Raw genomic sequence first — 21702 nt, 5'->3', positions numbered from 1 at the left:
TTAGCGTTTTAGTATTTTTAAACCATGAGAAGGCGAGACTGGGTGAGCTAACATTTTGAGCTCACCTAGCAGCTGTGATTGATTATTGTGTCAACGAATCCAATTGAATATTGTCACTTGTTATGAGTTGAGCGCTTTCTGTATCTGATGGCTGTATTACAAACAGCTGTTACACATGTTTTCTGGAATTGAAAATTTGATAGTGGGTGTTAGGAGAAAAAAACCTAAATGTTTCTCTTGCTATGCAGTATAGCATCTGTTGAGGTTGCAAAGTTTTTTAACGGTATACACACATTTTTATTCTAGTCTTCGAAAACAACAGACAGTAAAAAAAAATCTATTCCTGAATAAAAATGAATATTCTGTGTATTATAAGACGTTGTTGATCTACAAAATACCAGCATATGTGAGATTGATAAGACAGGAGAACCTCTGATACTAAAAAAAAAAAACAAAAAAAACTGATGAATGTAGGACTCTCGAAAGTGTGGATAATTCCGATAATGATCGGATCTTATGTGTACTGAGTCTCAGTAAACAAAAGAAATTTCTTGGTAAACAAAACGAAATATACACAAACCAGAGAAACACACATAACGTGCAACAAATTTTACGAGATGATTTGCAATTCAATCAAATGATATTTATTCCTGCCATTCTCTGTCTCCTTGTAAGTTTTTTTTTTTTTTAATTATACCATCATAAATTCACTTATTATGTCTAGACTTTATAGGATCGTGCTATTCACTCTACCCAGCAACTTATAGGACACACACATCACAAATGTTAATTATTAATAATTCTTTTACCATTAATGAAAGTATTTCTACTCACATTTATTCTTTCTTTTCATTTGCTATTCTAACATGTCTTATAAATGATGGTTCACATATTTTCATCTTTGAGTATTTCAAATATACCAGCCAACTATAGCATTCTCCTTCATTGTTGTTTTCTAATAAATCTTAAAACAAAGAGATTGTTCCCCCCACTCTACACAAGTATTCAGAGTTATCCTGCAATTAATTTTGCATTGGACCAATTAAGATGAGCGCTGATGCACTATGCACTCTCAAGATTTTCATACATCGATAAAAATGCAATCATACGGTCATGGGCGTCTGCAGAGGGAGGGGGCCAAACGGAGAACCCCCACGGCCTCGAGTAAAAAATTTCACAAATTATAATCGTAAAATTGATTGAGGTATGTAACCTTAAACCCTCGACCATGGAAAGCTTTGTCTGTCTTAAAATTTTATTATGAGTTGGCCTGTTTCTGCCCACGGCGAGATAGCCATAGATTACGTGTTTTATTGCAGCAATAAAACACGTGTTCCTGTTTTTGGTTCATCTTTTTCTGATTTTTGAACAGCGAAACCAGTTTTTTTGCCTTCTGTGTCTAGTGAGTCATCACTGAGTGAAGTGTAAATTTATAGTGAAACAAATTTAAACAGAAGATACATTTTTAAAAGGTAAGTGTATGTAATTTAATATTATTTTACTTGTTAGTTTTTTTAATAAAATATGCTGGTCAATTTTTTATATATGAAATTGTGCTAAAAACTGTATTAATTCTGAATACTTTATTGATTGTATTTGTTTATTGGTGTATTTGTCTCCAAGCTTCCCCCCCTACAGAAAATTTTCTGTGGACACACACCCATGCATACGGTCAAATTGACGTGAAATTTGTAGCGTGTTGCATAACCCACATGACAGCACACCCAACTGAAATGGGTACGCAACACCGCTGCTGGGCAGAAAGTTTGGTATCATTAGTAGTATCCCCCCCCCCTCTCCATTTTCTATTGTTTCCTAAAAATACTATACCCTTTACTCTCTATTCCAGTTACATCTGACTGATAACTAGGTTCCACTAATGCCAATAATCTTAGGCAAAACACATTCACCATGCCAACACACTCTACTGTTTTGTTTCTGATGCTTTTTGCATGTGTTTGTAGACATAAAAAGTTGCCTTCTAGCTTCTTTCCTATACTTACATCTACAGTCTGCTTGGCACAGTTTTTTCATCCACAGACACAATCAAAAAGTCTGAACCCAACATGTAAATTTCCACTCCTTTATCGTATTTGTAACCATACTCAATGACATTCATATCAATATAATATTTGCATATTCTCACCATTCCTTCCATGATGATCTACTTTACCTGACTCTGCATTAGGTCTCAACCCAATGAATAATTTCTCCAGATTTCTCATGTCATATCTATTTGAGTGCATGCTATCCTCTTATTTAAATCTTTTCTACCATCAAACTCATTCTACACATTTAAAAAAAAGCAAGAAAACTCGCATCCAATTCTTCTGCATACACAGCTTGTGTATTCAATCATTTGTAGCATAATTCTCTTTCTTACAATTCTGTCATATCTAGATAATAAGCTAATAGCCTCCTTTAATTTCTGTTTCTCTATTACATTTGCCATATCTTTAATTTTTGCTCCTAGGAAGCTTGAAGTAGTGACTCTTTTGGCGACTTCAAATTCAGTTATCTGGTAATTTGTTTTAATTGGGATATTTCAAGTGCTAGGTGATCTTCATTGATATCTTCGGCAACTGTGCTGCAATGCTTCTGCTGAGTTGCACAATGGTTTCTATCTCTGGCAGCATTGCTAACTTGTGCTTTGTTCTTAAGAGTTTCTGGTACCATTTTTAAAACAACCTAAATTTAACAAGATATCTACAATTATATTAATCTTCTTCTTGGCTTCCCGTATCAGGCAATTGTTTGCCTGTAACATTTCAAGGGTTTAAAATATCTTCTGCCCATCTCTTCCTGGGTCTTCCTCTTGATCAGTGTCCTTTTGGGGTTTATATTTCCGAGCAATATTTGGCCATCTGTCCTCATTCATTCTTTCTATAGTATGTGATGTCTTCTGTTATGTTAATTATGGATAACTGTTTTCTTAGGAACTTCATTTCTGCTTGTTCCACCACTTGTCTTTTATCTCGTTCTCCCCAAATCCATGTTTCAATGCCACATTTCAGAATTGGTTTGGATATTATTTTATATAGTTTTATTTGGTTGTTCTAGGCATCTGTTTACTGAAGTGTCTATTCAAAGTTCCAATGTCTGCTAGGAATTTTTGCTTTTTATATGCAATGTCGATTTCTCCATTGGGGGCTTATGTAATTTCCTAGATATTTAAATTTGTTCACTTGTTCTATTACTTTGTTGTGGATGACTTGTTTGCATCTTTTAATTTCTTTACCTTGAAATGCTATTGATTTCATTTTATTTATTGAGATTTTCATGTCATACTGTTCTATTGTTTTGTTCAATATGTGTAGATTTTTCTGTAATTGGTCTTCATTTTCAGCAAAAATAACTTGATCATCAGCAAACAAAAAGCTGGTTGGTTCTTCATTTCCTATTTTAATTCCTATGATTTTGTTTTTCCTCCATTCTCGAACTTTTTTCCATATATATATATATATATATATTATATTGAAGAGTATTGGTGATAATCCACTTCCTTGGATGAGACTTGTATTAGTTTTAATTTTGACTTTAATATAGCTTTCTTCCATTATATTTGCTATTGCTTTTGTGGTTTTAGGTGGAGCTTTCAATTCATAGAGTATATTGATTAATTTTGTTCTATTGATTTGATTATATGCTTTCTCATAATCTAGGAAGGCCATATATGTTAGCAGGTTGAATTCTATTCTTTTTTTCTATAATTTGTTTGAGTGTAAATGTGGAATCTGTGCAGGATCTTCCTTTCCTAAAGCCACATTGTTCTTCTCCAATAATTTCCTTGGCCCATAGTACTAATTTACTTTTAATTATATCTAGATATATTTTATAGCATGTATTTAATAAGGATATTCCTCTATAGTTTCTGCAATCCCCTCTGTTTCCTTTTTAAATATGTTTATGAATATTGCTGTCTTCCATTCTGGTGGAATGTTTCCTTATTCCCATATTCTGTCATCATCATCAAATTCCTGCCATGTACCCTCAAGGGGTGTACAGGATATGATAGTAGTACATGAAAAATTTACATCATTACTAACTTCCTATGCACCACGAGAAGGTGAGGATTGGACATTAGGTCAGAAGCCCTGGTCGGTTCTCTGCATTCCTTTAAAGGCTATGTGGAGGTCTCCTCTCAGTTATACAGCTTTGACCCTTAAGCACCCATATATTAAATTTAATCAGTCATAACTGAAATGGCTTAGAGCTGTATTTGTATAATTCTGAATTTATTCCATCTTCTCCTGTAGTTTTTCTATTTTTTAGTTTTTCCAATATTTTCTTTAGATCATTTTGCTGTGTTGGTTCTTCATTTGTTTCTTGACTTATTACTTGTTTTATTTCAATTTGATTATTATTGTTTAGAAGCTGTGTGTAGTGATTGGTTTATTCTTTTGTGGAGGGGCCTTCTAATTGTAGATTATCCTTTGTTTCTTGAGTCATTTTTTTTAATGATTTTATGGCTCTTTATTTGAGGTCCATTAATATCATGCTCTAATCTTGGTACAAATTTTTTCCAGTCTTTTGATTTTCCTGGTTTCTCTTTTTGTTATTACTCTGATTCTTTTATATTCTATTTCGTTTCCTATGGATCTGTCGTTTTACTATGTATGGTAGATTTCTTTTTTCTTTCTTATTAAAGATTTTATTTCTGGGTTCCAGGTTCTTAGTCCTTTCCTCTTTCTTCGCAGTTTTGTTCCTATGGCTTCATATGCTGCTTGTTTTACTATTTGTTTAATGTTTTGACATTCGTTTTCTATATCTGTATCTTCACTGAAAAAGAGAGCCAAAAGGCTTCACTTTGGCAATGTAAAATTATTGAAATTAAGTGGATATTGAATCCAACATTATTTCAAAGTTGAACCTTCTAATTGTAGATTATCCTTTTGTTTTTTGAGTCATTTTTTTAATGATTTTATAGCTCTTTAGTTGAGGCCTATTCATATAGTTTCTATATTTGGCATGAAACTCTTGTAGTTTCTCTGTTTGGCTTTGAAATAATGTTGGATTCAATATCCACTTAATTTGAATAATTCTGTATCTTCATTTATTGTCTTTGTATGATTTAAAAGTCTTCTTTGATATAGTTCTCTGATGCTATCTTGCTGTAACAGTTCTATCTTAAATTGCTCCTGCTTTTGTTTTAGTGTTCTTGTATTGTTTCTATTTCTCTGGTTTGGGATCTTAATAGTTCTGATTAATAAATGGTGGTCTGAATCAATATTGCATCTTCTGTATACTCTGCAATTTCTTACCAACTTTAGTTTTTCACCCACTATTATATAGTCAATGATGCTTTTATATCCTCTGGCTTCCCATATGTATTTATGTATATCTTTATGTTTAAAGAAGCTGTTGGTGATTTTCAAACTATTATAGGCCACAAATTCCCTCAGTTCTCTTTCATTGTTATTTATGATGTTTTCTCCTTGATTACCTATTAACTCTTTAAATGTATTTGATCCAATTGTAGCATTGAAATCGCATGCAATGATTAAGTAAAATTGTTTATTTGTGTTCTGAATTAAGTTTTGGAGATTTTTATAGAATTCTTCTGTTTAAGATTTTTTTCCTTCTTTGGGTGCATATATTCCTATGATTATAATAAATTTCTTATTTAATTTAAGTCTAGTCGTTATTATTCGTTATTATTCTTTCATAGATCCAGTTATGATTCAATTTTGTCTTTCCATTTATTGCTGATCATTATGGCTATACCTGCGGCTGCTCGTTTTTCATTGGGTAGTCCTGAAGTTCTATAGAGCCTTTTGATTTTTACTTTGTTTCTGAAATTACTGCTATTTCTATTTTCATTTCTGTTAGAGCTTTTTGTATTTCTTCAATCTTGTGATTGACGACTCTTAAGTTTACTGCTCCAATCCATATCCAGTTCATAGTCCTTTTTTCCACTTCCGTTTCATTATCCGTTTGGACTGTCCAGTTTTTACAATTATATTAATAAATGCACTAAATATGCATTTGTGGTTTAAGCCAATAGAGAATACAGTTTGATCGACTGAGTCAAATTGCCAGTCCATTTCCATTTGTTCAGTACCCAGCAGATACCTAATAATTGGGTGCCCCATGTGAAAGTGAGGATTGGGAATTAGGTCAGAAGCCCCAGTCAGTTCACCATATTCCCGTAAGGCAATATGGAGGTCTCCTCCCAGTTATTTGGCATTGACCCTTAAGTAACATCTTGACATTATTAGCATTCAAGAATGTGTCAACGGAACTAATCTCAGGTGGTATGGCCATTTAAATTGAATGGGTGTTTGATGCCAAGGTAGGAAAAGACCAAGAGATAGACCAAGGTCTAGGTGAATTGATTCAGTCAGAAGTGCCTTAGAAACATGATATGTTAGATGTGACAATATTGGAGTTCTCACAAGTAATAGACTGATTTGAAGGAAAATTGTTGATAAGAGATTAATAATAGTGTAAACTTAATCATGTATTGCTGTCATAATAACCTGAACACCCGTTGGGAGTACATTTCTGAAAATTGATGATGCACTAAATATAATAAATCCTTAAATCACGATAATGTACTAAAAATACACTAATTAAATTATGAAAATTCAATAAATTAGAAAAAAATCCAATTTTACAGGAGCTTCCAAAAAAAACATGACACAAAATAGCATTGACCCAGCCAATCGCAGTTATAGACTTATAATTAGACTGTGTTGCTCTACGATCTATTTATGATCATGATTTTATCAGCATGTTTGTTAACCCTTCTGTCATAGATGGTTCTGCTACTGAAAGTGCATGTGATATGCTTGGTGAAAATTTTATAACAATTATTTTTTACATCAGTAATGTGTTGGTGTTCATTCATATTTATTTTGTTTTTCAGGTGTTGTGGGTTACTACTTCTGAAAAGTTTAAAAAGTTAATGAACGATATAGAATACAAATGTTATTTCATTAATAGCATTCTGATTCTGAAGCTAAATTATTTAATGGCTCTTTTAATGTATATGGAATTTGTTGATATATTGCTGGCATTAATATCATTTTTCACATATAATCACTGTGTAAATCTTGGAAAGTACAGGTTGCCTTCAAAATATAATTCATGTTAACCTATTTTGTAATTTTATTTAAAAAAAGAAATCTTGAGTTTTTTTATACTTTATTTTATATGGTAAACATTTTTTTTTTCTATTGCTCTAGGTGCATTGTCCGAAAGAGGAAATTGAAATAGCAGAGATAAACAGTGCCCAGGACATATTGCCAGTGGTGAATGTTTTTTATATTCTCTTTACTCTGTATTTATATGTAACCATGTAATTTATTAGCTTTCGTAATTACACATCGTATTACTGGAAAATAAATGAAAAGTTTTTTTTTTTTTCTCTCTTCAATAAAATTGGATTGTGCTGCATTCAAGAGCAAGTAAAAAAAAAAATAGTTATCCCTATCAGTTTTGGTGGAAAGTGAAACCAGGTTATGACTAGATTTTATTTTCCAATTATAAATCTAAATTTTTTAATTAAAAGCAAAAAGTTATTATGTTTCGTTTTTTTTTATTGACATTTATAAATTTTTTTCAATGACAAAATTTCATGCCGGCTGGGGCGTCGCCCAGAGAACCAGGGCGAACAGCGAAAAGTCAGCTACTGGAACAAATCTGAAAACAAACCCTAACTCAACATCACCAGTGTTAAAGATCGGTACTATCAACATAAGAAGCCTGAATGGCAAAGAAATGGAGCTAGCTGAGGAATTAGATAAGTACCAGATCGACATAATAGGAGTGACTGAAATAAAAAAGACCAAAACTGGTGAGATCTTTCTGAGCAATAAATACAAAATGTTATATTCAGGCAATGACAATCAAGGAAAAGGAGTAGCCATAGTATTCAACACAAAATACGAGGCTATTCTTCTTGAATGGCAGTCAGTCTCAAGTAGAGTATTGTGGGCAAATATGAGAATGGGGAACTGGACAATGAGACTTATTTGTGCCTATGGTCCCACAGAAGGTTCTACTAAGGTAGAAGTGGAGGAATTTTTTGAGGCTTTAGAAAAAGCAACTGACACAATGAAAAAGGAAAAGTTGGTCCTTGTTGGGGATCTAAATAGTAGAGTAGGAAATGATTGTGAGACATACAAAAATATTTTGGGAAAATTTGGAGAAAAGAGCAAAGCTAATAATAATGGCAAATATCTGTTGGATTTCTGCTCAGGACATGGACTGGTTATTACTAACACCATGTTCCAAAATAAAAATGTGCACAAATTCACATGGAGAGAAGAGGCTAGGAATAAGAAAAGTCTCATTGACTATGTTATTGTTGATAGTGATGTTTTCTCCCTGGTGCAGGACACCAGAGTGTACACAGGATTTGAAATTGGAAGTGATCACTATTTAGTCTTGAGCAGGATAAAATTGAATTTCATATTGAAAAGAATGACATGTAAGAAAGTTTTAAAGCGAATAAAAGTTGAGCAGCTCTCAGATGTGAACTGTAGACTAAAATAAACAAAGATTATTGAAGAAAAAATGAAAGCGTATGAGAACAGCAACCAAACCTTGGAGATTCAGTGGCAAACCTTGAAGAAAACACTGATTGATTCAGCCAGAGAGGTATGTGATGAGGTTGTCTGCAAGGATAGAAACTCCATGGTGGACACACAGGAAGTTAAAGAGGCAGTGAAGGAAAACAAGAAAGCATATCAAAAGTTCCTGGCAAATAAGTCAGCTTGTTCTCTTAGAGAACACAGAGACAAATGTAAGAAAGCTAAAAACTGTAAAACTAGCTAAACAAACGTCATGGGGGGGACTCTGATGATGAATATCTTTAACAATCGAAACAGTATTCTGAATTCTTGAGGAATTCCTGAATTCTCACCTGTTAGACTTTTTAAAACCTTTGCCAAATATTTTGAAAGCTTGTATGTGGGAAAATCAATGCCTTCTATGATGTATCTTAGCAGAGTGTTTTCCTTATGTATTTTAGGCAAGCCATATCATTAGAGTAGAGGATGAAGTGAACGAAGAGAATCTTAAGTCTTCAGGAAATTGTGTAGTGGTTCTCATGATTGTGAAGTTCATGAGTTGGATCCCTTTCAAGAATTGAGTTGGTGTCTTTTTTGTGGTAGCTTGGACATTTTGTTGTTGTAATCTTCAGTATCTAGGATGACAGTTGAGTTACCTTTGTCTGCAGAAAAACATCCTTATTTTTTTTACTTTCATCTTGACATTCTGCAACAGTAACATTACCTATTGGGGATTTTGTATTGTTAATTGTGAGAATGAATTCCATAAGAAGTAGATTACCTTCTTCAGGTTGAAGAAATGAACTTCAAATTTTCTAAAGATAACTTTGTGTTCTGAACACTAGATGCTTGTGACTTGATCATCTCTCTCTTATATTCATTATAAAGAATTTATGGAGACAAAAACGTGTTGAAATAATTTCTTTACTTATAATTATGAAAATAACACTTGATGTTTCATCTCTGTATCGAGATCATCATCAAGAAAACATATATAATCACATGACACTACACAAAAGTAAAATTAATCTAAATGCTTTGTTAATTATTTACCCTAGCCTGACATCTGGTAAAAAAAAAAAAAATTAATAATAATAATAAATAATGAATAAAAAAATTATACACGACTATAAATTACTATAATAAAAAAAAAATAAAAATAAAAATAAGACATTTTATAGTGGAACTACATTTAAACAGATCTCTACAGTCCTCTTATATTATGGTTTTCTTGAGTTGAGGTTCTGCCATCATGTTCTGAATGCTATATAGGTTGCAGATGAGTCCTCCAAATTCTTGGAGTTAATTATCAATCATTATTACTGAGATTCAGATGATGTTTCAGCTTCTCACAAGCTTGTTTTTTTTAATCATCTGTATATTATTATACTTCATTATATGTATAACAAATTTATTTTATGGTAATTAATTTATTTGTGTATAATTTATTAGTTTTTTTTTTTCTTCACCAAAGAATTTAGATTTATCTTACTTTTGTGCAGTGTCATGTAGCTTGTGTCCTGTGCATATGTATGTTATCCTGATGATGATCTCAATACAGAGCTTGAAACATTAAGTGTTATTTTCATAATTATAAATAAAGTAATTATTCCAATACTTGTGTTTTTGTTTCCATAAATTCTTCATCAATGAATGCTAACCACCATTTAATCTTAAAAGAAAGAATCTCTCTATGTTGCTAAGTATTGGTTTCTAGAGTCTCTTCAATAGCAGAAGATAAAGAAGCTTTGAGGGAATATAAATGTGCGAATATTCTTTAATTTAGAAGCTCTTTTTAGCTCTATAATATATTCCTTCAGCTCTTTCCTCTATATTTCTTTAGCTGTTTTTGTTTTGATGGTTTCTTTGAAAGAAATGAATTTAGGAACAAGATCATGGAATCTGCAGTGTTTCAGAAATACTAACCTGTTGATAAGCCTGTGAGCACATGCTGCTACAGTAAAAAAAAACAAAACAAAAAAAAAAAAACATACTTAATCCCTCATTAGGAGGACTCAACCAGTCCTAAGGGGCGGTCGAGGAATGAGGGGAATCCCACGCGAATAAAATAAAAGTCCCAATTCTCTAAAGTTTTCTGTAATTTTGCAGGTTGTCTTGTCATAAAGGCTAGAAATTTGATGCAATGGATTTACTCAGTTATATGACATGATTAAATAAATCATGACTAGAAACAAAGATATACCAAAATAGAAAAAATACTATTTATTATAAGAGGCAGCTATAAATTAACTTTTAAATGTATTGCTGATATTTGAAGGCATTCTGGATGCCACAGCATTGTTGGGCACATTCACATGGGTGTGATCTCATGTGAGTTTGAGATCTATTTCAGGCTTATAGTCAAGAGAACGACCTTTCGTTATCAAAAAAAGAACAGTTAATGGAGCTTACTTCCCAAAACTTGGATATTGTCACGCAGTCTGATAGGTTGAGGTTTGGATGATTTTGTAACACTCCATGCCAGAGTTGGATAGTTGAAGAGTGACAATCAGGTTATAGCTAAGGTTAGCATTAGGATGGACTGGATTGAGGAAAATTTTTGTTGATTTCACAATTCTTCTTTCCAGTTCATTGTAGCATCCAAAACATTTTTTGGATGCTACCTCCCAAAACTGGGCAAAATCTCCATCCATCATTCCTGTTAAGTTTGGACTAATGGAGTAGTACCTCACACTCACAAAGCTGTTCAAAAATTTTCTATTAAAACTGCTATAGAGTAATAGTTTCATCGCCGAATAAGAAACTCAAAGAGTTTCATGCCGAATATAGTAAATATATAAAGTTCGGCGAGTCCAAGCGTAAGCAAATACCTGGATAGTGTTTCAACTGACCCTTTAGGGAGTGCAATACTGAGGCAACTCATGGTAAGGGTGGATCAAGCTCAGATCACTATTCTTGATATTTCCCCATAATGTGAAACCCAGTTCCTAGGAGCTGTATCACTGCTCTACATTATGAGTGAGAGAGAAGGTCACTGCCCAGACCAGTTTCAACCTTTATTGAGGTCTCATCAGTGAGTAGGTAGACCTAGAAATACCAAGTTTGTAGCAAACAGAACTTACATATACCCTACTATGAGAATTGCCAAGAAGGTGTCCTAATAAATTATTAATTATATGAAGAGCCAAAGGCTTCGATTCGGCCACCTAAACTTATTTAAGTTGAGGGATATTACATTCCATATTGTTTCATAGCCGAATAAGAAACTCATTGGAGTTTCATGCCGAATATAGTAAATATATAGTTTGCCGAGTCCAAGCGTAAGCAAATACCTGGATAGTGTTACAACTGACCCTTTAGGGAGGGCAACACTGAGACAACTCAAGGTAAGGGTGGATCAAGTTCCGATCACTATTCTTGATATTTCCCCATAATGTGAAACCCAGTTCACTAGAGAACATAACATGTGGAGTGATTAAAGCATTTCAACTATTCAGAATTTTTAGTGACACAAATTAAATATGGAAATAGATAATAGATTAAGTAAAGCTGTTATTTTTGTGAATCATACTCATGAAAGGTCATAAACTTGTAGCACATTAATATTTTTGATAAATTAAGGATAAGATGATACAGAACGCATGCCGTATTATCTTATCCTTAATTTATCAAAAAACAAAATATATATACATACACAGGAATATCGCGGTTTGTAATTTGATACCAAAATTCCAATTATCGCGACTGCGAGATGTAGCCCACTACATATACAACTAGTTCGAGTCGCCATTCTCCAGGTATTGCTCTCTCTTGTAGTGCTTCGTTTTTATTTGCCGACGGCACCTGCTCTCCACTCACCAGTAATTGTCTGCCTTTGCCTGAAGTACATGTGGATATTTATTTCTCTTCTTATTTATCCCTACAATGAATGCTAAAAGAAACAAGGATGATATCAAGTCTACAGCTATCAAGAAGAAACGTAGAGTGATCAGCTTAGAAGATAAGTTGCATATGATAAATAAGTATGAAGCAGGCGTAACCAAAGCCAAAATTGCAAGAGTAGGTCTAAATGAATCAACTGTTTGCCATATTTTAGACCACTCTGCAAACTATAAGCAACTAGGACAAAGTGCATTGACCTCGTCTGGGTCCCAAACTACGAGAAATAGAAGCCATCTTATGATTGAAATGGAAATGCTATTGTCAGTGTGGATAGAAGATTGTAACAAAAAGAGAATTCCTCTTAGTCAAATGACTATAAAAACAAAAGCATTGAATTTGTTTGAAACTTTAAAAAGAAAACAATTAAAAAGTGAAAATGATTCGGCATCGGTAGTGGAAGAAACTTTCTCTGCAAGTTCAGGGTGGTTTGATTTGTTCAAAAAACTATCGAGCATTCATAGTGTTAGTGTACAAGGTGAAATTGCAAGTACCAGTGGAAAAAGCAGCAGCTAGTTTTCCTGGTGAATTGCAACAGATCATTGAAGAAGGAAATTATACCAATGATCAGATATTTAATGCTGACGAAACAGGCTTATTATGGAAAAAAATGCCCACTAAAACAATTTTAGCAAAAAATGCAAAATCACAGCCTGGCTACAAGGTTTCAAAGGAGCGTGTAACACTTTTACTATGTGGCAATGCTTATGGAGATTACAAGATGAAGCCTCTTTATTTATCGTTCACAAAATCCTCGCCCACTTAGAAGTTTAGATTAAAAATTTTCTCCCTGTTCATTGGAGATTCAATAGAAAAGCTTGGATGACAAAAACTATTTTTGAGGATTGGTTAAAAAACTGTTTTTGTCTTGAAGCTGAAAGATACTGCAAGTCATTAAATCTTGATTATAAAATCTTGTTGATATTAGATAATGCACCTAGTCATCCAACAGCACTGACTGATTTCTGCGAAAATGGATCAAGGTGTAATCGCATCCTTTAAGGCATATTATCTATGAAGAACTTTTTCACAAGCAATAGAAAAGACTACAGGGGATGAAGCAATGACTGACAGAGTTCTGGAAGGCATTCAATATCAAAAATTGCATTGAGAATGTCAAGGAAGCATGGAGTGAAGTAACTTCTAGCAACCTGAGAGCAGAGTGGCAAAAGATTATCCCTCATTGTGCAAATGATTTTAAAGGATTTGAAAATGAAGTAACCCGTGTTATCAATAACTAAGCTTGGCTTCGATCTAGGACTAAAAGAAATTGAAAAAGGTGATGTTCAGGACCTGCTTCAGTCACATGATAAGGAGCTGGATAATGATGACCTAATTAACCTCGAGAGAGAATGTGCTTACGATGATCAAATCGATGATAATGATCAACAAATTGATGTGACACCGAAGGAATTTACCCTCAAAGAAATGGACGGATGTTTAGAATTGCTGAAAATTTTAAAGAAAAAATCTTGAACGCAAATCCTAATCTCGAGCAATCAATGAAAGTTCTTCAGGAAATTGAAAATTCCATCCGTTGCTACCGAGTTTTATATGAAGAAGAAAAAAAAATTCTGCCAGACAACTCTACACCAATTTTTATCCAAGAAAGAATAATTGTATGTACTGTATGTACTCCTTATATATAAATAAAGATTAAAGAATAATCTTGTTTTTCTAAATGAACCTTCATTTTTTTTACTTAACACGTTTAACACATTTCTTTTTTACTTCATCTATAATATTTAATTAACCCCTTAACATACAAAGACATCTGTGACACGTCTTTTGTTTATTGCACCAAAATTGATTTTGAATTTTGGTTTCACATATAAATACAACTGAATATAGACGCTAGACAATCTTGTGCCCATTTCCTTTCAGCCGAGAAAATTTGCCAACGGCGTGTATCGGCTATTTCGTTTGCGTTTGCAAAAATTCATTATTTTTCAGATAATGATGAATTTGATCCAGCAAATCATCCATGCCCAAAACTTGCCAAAAAAATTGGCAGAAAAACGACCACTTTCTGATTTTTAATTGGTACGTTAAGGGGTTAATAGAGTGAAAAATCCTTGGCAATGATTGCCCGTTATTTATCCTGATTATTGCGGTATTTTTCGAGGCAATAATAACCGTGATAATCAAAGTATTTCTTTATATCAAAAATAGTAAACCAGCATTGTTGAAGCTTATTCTTATGGATCCAAAAGTTAGGGCAGAAATGACAGGTTTTCAGGATTTCACACAAAAAAAAAAAAAAAAAAAAAAAAAAAAAAAAAAAAAAAAAAAAAAAAAACTGAATTGTTAGCTGTCACTAATGATTAAACACAAATCTTCCACCTAATTACCAGAATATTAGATTATTTTCATTGTTCTACCAACACTAGACTTTTTGATTCTCTCTCCATCTATCCTGTTGATGTCAGCTTTCCTTTTGTGAACTCTGACCATATCTCAGTTTCTATACACACACTCAATGGACAAAACATTAGAGATAGGGATGATGTGAAGTTGGCATTGGCATCCTCTGCTCACAGTGAAACGTAACCAAACGCAGATGCTTAATAGGCAGAAATTGGGATTTCCGAAAAGTGTATTGCAATTGACAAACATGGGTAAATGTGGCTGGCAATCTTAGCAACTATGATCATGTATTATCGGCGCAAGATGGATGGGTCATTCTATCATCCAAGTAGTAAGAACTGTAGGATTCTCAAGGGCAACTGTATCAAGGGTCTACCACAAGTATACCATTAACAGCAGGCAGGTGGTAGCCAACCACATACCATTGGTGACTGTGGTCGACATACTGTCCACGCACATACAGACCAACCTCAGAGCAATGGTGGTACAAATCAAATCCAGTTTCAATGTCGGAGGCCCAAGCTGTGTCAGCAAGCGAATGGTACAGCATACTATGGGCTACAGCAACTGCCACTCTAATCCTATCCCACTGTTGACAGCTCATCATTGGGCATTGTGCCTCTCCTTGTGTTGGAACAATTAAAATTGGACCTCTAGAGATTTTCCTTGATATTTTGCTACTCATCCACTTAATTCCTAATCAATATATCGTCCTGACCACTTCCCATGCACTACTGACTTATTCCTCGTAGTGTCTTATGATACTGCTCCAAGCTACCACCTGATTTTTTGCCATAATCACCAGCTTTATATTCCACATAAATCCTTTATTTACTGAGAATTCCTCATGTTAAACAAGATTTGCATGGTTGCTTTCCCTGATTGGCAATACAGTTGTAATGTAGTTAAAGATAGAATCTTCTGATGCTATTAGCAGATCCAACACTCACAAACATCTGCTCCCCTTCATCACATTCTGTTTCAGGTAATTATCACTTGGTAGCTGGATAATTCCATTCCATCTTGCCATATGTCTGTTTCTTCTTCTATTCTGTATCCCCATAGTAGGTTTCATGTGATAATTACTTGGCCCATACTTATTGTACTGATCTGCTGATGCATATCATCCACATCTTTTTTTTTTTTTTTTTGAACCCTCAGGTCTATACCAGCAGCCAACAATATATTGTGGCCTTTTGGCCTCTGTCTCACACCAGCAGCCTCAAATGAACAATTTCCCTCAGATTTAAAATTTTCCTTTATTTCTATTTTTGTTGCTTGAAGTTCTTCAGCTATCATTAATAATACTTCTCCTCTTGCCTGATTCCCCTTATCTTCTCCAAAAACCCAACATTCCTTACTTTCTATCCCTGTAACTGTCGTTTTCTGTCCACTAGGTCTGATTACTGATAATTTTTGGCCAAGTCAAGCTGACCAATGCCATGAACTCCTCTCCTTTATTTCTGATACTTCTGACATTCGTGTACATGCATTTCAGTACCCCCCCCCTTAGGTCCACAGTTATATTTGCATAATGTCATCATATTGATTTATCAAGGCAGCAGCTATTTCCCCACAGCTATTCCTACACTCACACTTATTCTTCATCTATATGGATTGCCTTTTGAAAGAAAGTGGCATTAAACCTAATATTAGAATCGGAGATACTTAGATGTACTTCTAAAGTACAATTCTTCAGTACTTGCATTTTTCTTTAATTTTTTCTAATTTTTTTTCTCAAATTTGGCATGAAAATCAGCAATAATAATAAAAAAAAATATGATAATAGCCAGGAACTTAGAAAACTTCATCTGCATTCTCAATGTTGAATCTATAGAACAAGTAAAATATTTCAGGGTTTTTTTTGACAGTTTTTTTTAGCAAAGATGGCAAATAAAATATGAAAATAGACAACAGAATAAGCATATGGTGCTGTTGAGTTGAATAAATTCTTATGGAATAAGAGAAACTAGTCAAAGCACTCTTAACAGTATACAAGAGTGTTCAAGCTAGTTTTAAGTTATGCATCTAATAGTTCTTGATCAAAGATTCGAATATGAGAGGTCTGAAAAAAAAAAAAATTAGGAGCTTTGACAGATGGCATCAAAGGCAGAATCATATTAAAACTGAAGCTGTTAGGAAGTAACTTGACATTGTTAGCTTTCAAAAACACGTGGGTGAAACTAATCAATGTGATACGTCACTTCAGAATGGAAGACGAGAGATTAGAAAAACAGATGTTTGATGGCAGGAAAAAAGACCCAGAGGAATACAAAGATATAAGTGATTGCCTTCGTTCAAAGATCATAATGTGTGATATGACAATGTTGGAGTGCTCACAAGTAGAATGATTTGCCAGAAAATTGTTAATAGGCATTAGTAATAAAGTAAACTTAACCTCTTGAGGGTACATATCAGGAAATTGATGATAATCTGGATGAATTCGTAAGGTGTAAATTCTAACATTGTAGTTGTCTTCTTGTCCCTCACCAGGGCCGTTTTACGTAACTCTTGCCCTTCATTTCAACCTCTCTAAAACTCTGATGGTACCTTGGAAACATCATCCAAAGGTAAGGAATACCTTCTGGCATGTCTTTTCTTCATACTGTTGTATAAACAACCAAGTCAAATTTGCCTCCAAGAGTACTGCAAACTGCTCGCAGCATGCCTCTTTCTTTTGCCAGAAGGATATCAGAAAATCCTCATTAGTCTCGATAGTAATCAATTTTTTGGTATAGAGTGTTAAGTAATTACACAAGAGTTTATTCCATTTGGTGCAATGACTTTTAATGCTATTCATTTAGAATCCAAAAAATTATTGACTCCATTATCAAATAAAAAATCATCAAATCCTGCCATGCACCCTCAAGCAGTGTACAGGATATGATAGTACTAAATGAAAAATTTACATCATTACTAACTTCCTATCCACAATTTTCCTCCAAATCAGTCTGTTACTTGTCAAGAGTCCAACATTATCAGATCTTATATTTCTATCATCTAAGGCACTTTGTACAGTATCAATCCACCTATATCTTGGTCTTCCTCTGGGTCGCTTTTCCTGCCAACCTATAAGAGAACACTTGTTTTGCTGATCTTTCCTCGCCCATTCTATTTAGGTGACCATACCACCTGAGATTAGCGCTGCTGATGCATTCCTGGATGCTGATAATGTCAATTTCTTTTCTAACATCCTTGTTTTTAATATGATATTGCCATTGATGCCACCTGTTCACGCCTCTAATCTTTCTCAGGCTCTCATATCTGCGGTCTCTAGTCTTTGGTTCCAGTGTTTTACTTCTGACCCAGTGTTGCGACGTTTCTTATATTATTTATGTATCTCTACTTATATCTTTCTTTTATCCTACTGGCTTTGCCATTTATGTTGTGACTTTTTCTTATCCTTTGTCTTTACTATCGACCCCGTCATTTATGTTATTGCCCTTTTCTTATCTTGTTTGCTATTTCTTTACTTAATTAGTTATTTACCTTTTTTCTACCCTTTCTTAACTAATCCAATATTCTATCTTTCTTAAATTCAAAACTCGTCTAACACCGTACCTTACCTATACACATTTATCCCTTATAATTTAAACTCTACAAGCAAATGTTCTCTCATTCAGTGCTTTGCAGTCCTATTGGCCTCTGTATGTCCTAAACAAACAATCTGAAGAAGTTTACCCTATAAGTATTAACACATTTATATTTATGCTGCGCCAGCTAATACCTAGGTAGAAAGGATTCTTGTTCAGGGTGACCCCTTTAGAGAGTTAATGATTATTTGATCAAGTATAAATTTATTTCCCCCTCGCTTGTCCTTTTCTTTCTTACAGTTGCGGCTTACTTATTGCATTAGTATTCATGGGTTTATCCCGCTTGTTTCGTTGTTAATTTTATGAGCGGTAGTTTCGAATTCATATAAAAAAGGCAGATCAGGCAAGTACATGAATGAAACAGTTAATTAGCTTTAAGGTGATACACTATAATACACTTCAAAACAGGATAATATGGTTGCACTCAACTCAGATCAAAAGCTCTAACTTGTACTTATCACACATACTAAATCTTAATAACCTTAAATACAATCATAAAGTAAAATTCATAGATTATCATTAAGCCATTCGGATACACGTGGCTATCAGTGAACACATCAGCACAATTACACTTTTAGTTTAACTGATCTTGTATCTATTCGCCTCTTGGGCAAACAATTCTTAACACTGTCTCGGACACGTATCTAGTAGGCTACTCTTACAGTTCTTTAAGTTCAGTCCAATTTAAACGTTCACACAGGAAATTCACTCTCTTCTTACAGCTGGAATTAGTATTTCAAAAGTCTACATTACCATTTCTGTCCTTGAATTCTTAAAACTTGTTCCCGCCTTGTCTAATCATCAAGGCCTTCAAATGTAATCGCTTTGCAGGATATCTTCCGTAGATCTGTGCGAGTAGAATCTCCGAGGGAAACATGGGAGGTGGCACGGTAATGTCACCTTGAATGGACGGCTCAGTTCAGTCCCTCCGTCGTACGACAACATCACAGCTATCCTAGAACACAGACATAGCTTGGCCCAATACGAACGCTACGATGGATGAACGAAGTGCCTTCTGTGACTGGCCAAGGACTTCCCTCCTACGACGAGCAGGACCACTCCAAGAGATCAGGAATCCAGGAAGAAAAAAGATCTCAAATCTTCATGCAAGGCCTTTTTGTTTAATTTTCTCCTCTCAGTAAATCTCGATATTTGCGATACGCGCCAACTCGGTCACGTGTGTCCACGTCAACCTCATTAGCTCCCTCTATTATCTTTTCCGCACTTGTGTCTGCCTCCTATTCCTGGAAGACACTTAGGTTTCCCTTTCCAATACTTTCATAATGCAGGACGGTAAAAGTGATCCTTCAACCATGACTCACAAGCTTTACTATTTCAGTGCAAGAGGCTGGTTTTTCAAATGGAATTTGCCAGCTTACGTGGATTTCTATTATCAGGCCCACACTTAATACAGTTTATATTTAAACACTTTATACAATTTTATACAATTACTTAAACTTTATCTTGACTTGTATTTACAAACAACTTATTTTTTTTTATTGCCAACGTTCCATGTTCTCTGCCTGAGTAGAATTAATGTTGTGACCTGAATATTTTAATATAAATCTTTTTAATGCTTGTTCAGGACACAACACCAGCTCTCAGATCCATAAGTTAAAACTAGTTTGAACATTCTTTTATACAGCTAATTTAGTGTTCCGACTAATTTCTCTCTTATTCCATGTGAATTTATTCAATTGACTTCCTACCATACCGGCTTAGTTGATTCTGTTGTCTATTTCTATATTTAATTTACCATCTTCAGTAAAAATTGTGCCTAAGTAGCTGAAATGTTTTACTTGTTCCACAGGTTCTCCATTCACAATGCATTTGACATTTCAATGCTTCTGCCTATTTTCATTGTCTGTCTTTTTATTGCTGACGTTCATACCATATCTATTATAACAGTTATTCAATTTAGTCAGGGAATCTTACAGACTTGTAGCGGATTTATTTAGAAGTATAACATTGTCTGCATAAAGCAAAGAGCTGACATTAACATCTCTAAATTTGATATCATGTTTAATACTACTTTCCTTCATAATGTGATCCATATAGATAATGAATAACAGAGGGGATAATGTACATCCTTGTCTCACACCAGATTTACCATTAAACTATCTTCCTGTACTTCAATTCTAACTGTTGATTTACAACTCAAATGAAAACTAAGTATTGCTTGATATAATGCCCCATTGACACCATATAACCGTAGCATATTGAATAGCTTCTCTCTTGGCACCTTATCACATGCCTTTTCCAGATCGACAAAACTTAAAAATAGATTTTTGTTATATTCCCATGCTTTCTCAACTATTTGTCGTAAAGTGAAGATCTGACCCTGACAGCCTTTATTTGGCCTGAATCCAGCTTGTTCTTCGCCAAGCTTTTTTTCCACAATTCTTCTCAACCGTTTCTCAAGTATACTTGCATAAATCTTGCCAGGAACACTCGGTAGGGAAATATCTCTGTAATTCTCACATTCAGTTTTATTTCCCTTTCTATATATGGATGCTATGATAGCTCTACTCCCATCAGGAATTCGTCCCTCTGTCCAGGCTTTCTGAACTATGCAGTGCAGCCACTGTAAGACTTTTATACCACCATACTTTAGCATTTCTGGTCGAATATCATTTACTCCTGCTGCCTTTGATGGCTTTTCTACTTCAACTATGGATATGTATTCCTGACTGCCTGTTGAGTGTTTTTTACCACTGTGCTATCACTGCTTGTTTCATTTAGCAATTTTTCGAATTAATTACTCCATACTTCAAGGATATCTTTTTCCTCCGTGTTCATGTCACCGTTATCATCTCTAACTCCTTTTACAGCATTCTTTTCTCCATTTCTAAGCTTCTTCAACAATCTTCAGAATATCTTACCACCTTCTTGATATTTATTTTCTGTTCTTGCCAAAGTCCTCCCATGACGTTTGTTTAGCTAGTTTTACAGTTTTTAGCTTTCTTACATTTGTCTCTGTGTTCTCTAAGCAAACAAGCTGACTTATTTGCCAGGAACTTTTGATATGCTTTCTTGTTTTCCTTCACTGCCTCTTTAACTTCCTGTGTGTCCACCATGGAGTTTCTATCCTTGCAGACAACCTCATCACATGCCTCTCTGGCTGAATCAATCAGTGTTTTCTTCAAGGTTTGCCACTGAATCTCCAAGGTTTGGTTGCTGTTCTCAAACGCTTTCATTTTTTCTTCAATAATCTTTGTTTATTTTAGTCTACAGTTCACATCTGAGAGCTGCTCAACTTTTATTCACTTTAAAACTTACATGTTATTCTCTTGAATATGAAATTCAATTTTATCTTGCTCAAGACT

At 34.2% G+C, this 21702-nt stretch overlaps 1 protein-coding gene across 1 annotated transcript in view; it reads left to right on the top strand.

Moving 5' to 3' along the window:
- Nucleotides 1-21702, top strand: part of Tif-IA (RNA polymerase I-specific transcription initiation factor RRN3 homolog Tif-IA) — a 308793-nt gene that overhangs the window by 139210 nt on the left and 147881 nt on the right. The window contains exon 7 of the mRNA XM_090397940.1: nt 7188-7253. Coding sequence (XP_090254066.1) covers nt 7188-7253 — 66 coding nt within the window. The remainder of the gene's footprint in view (nt 1-7187; nt 7254-21702) is intronic.

Source organism: Typopeltis vanoorti, chromosome 9 (assembly GCF_054136105.1).
Source record: "Typopeltis vanoorti isolate ZY-2024b chromosome 9, IOZ_Tvanoo_1.0, whole genome shotgun sequence".
NCBI lineage: Eukaryota > Metazoa > Arthropoda > Arachnida > Uropygi > Thelyphonidae > Typopeltis > Typopeltis vanoorti.
This window is presented reverse-complemented; position numbering and strand designations above follow the sequence as displayed.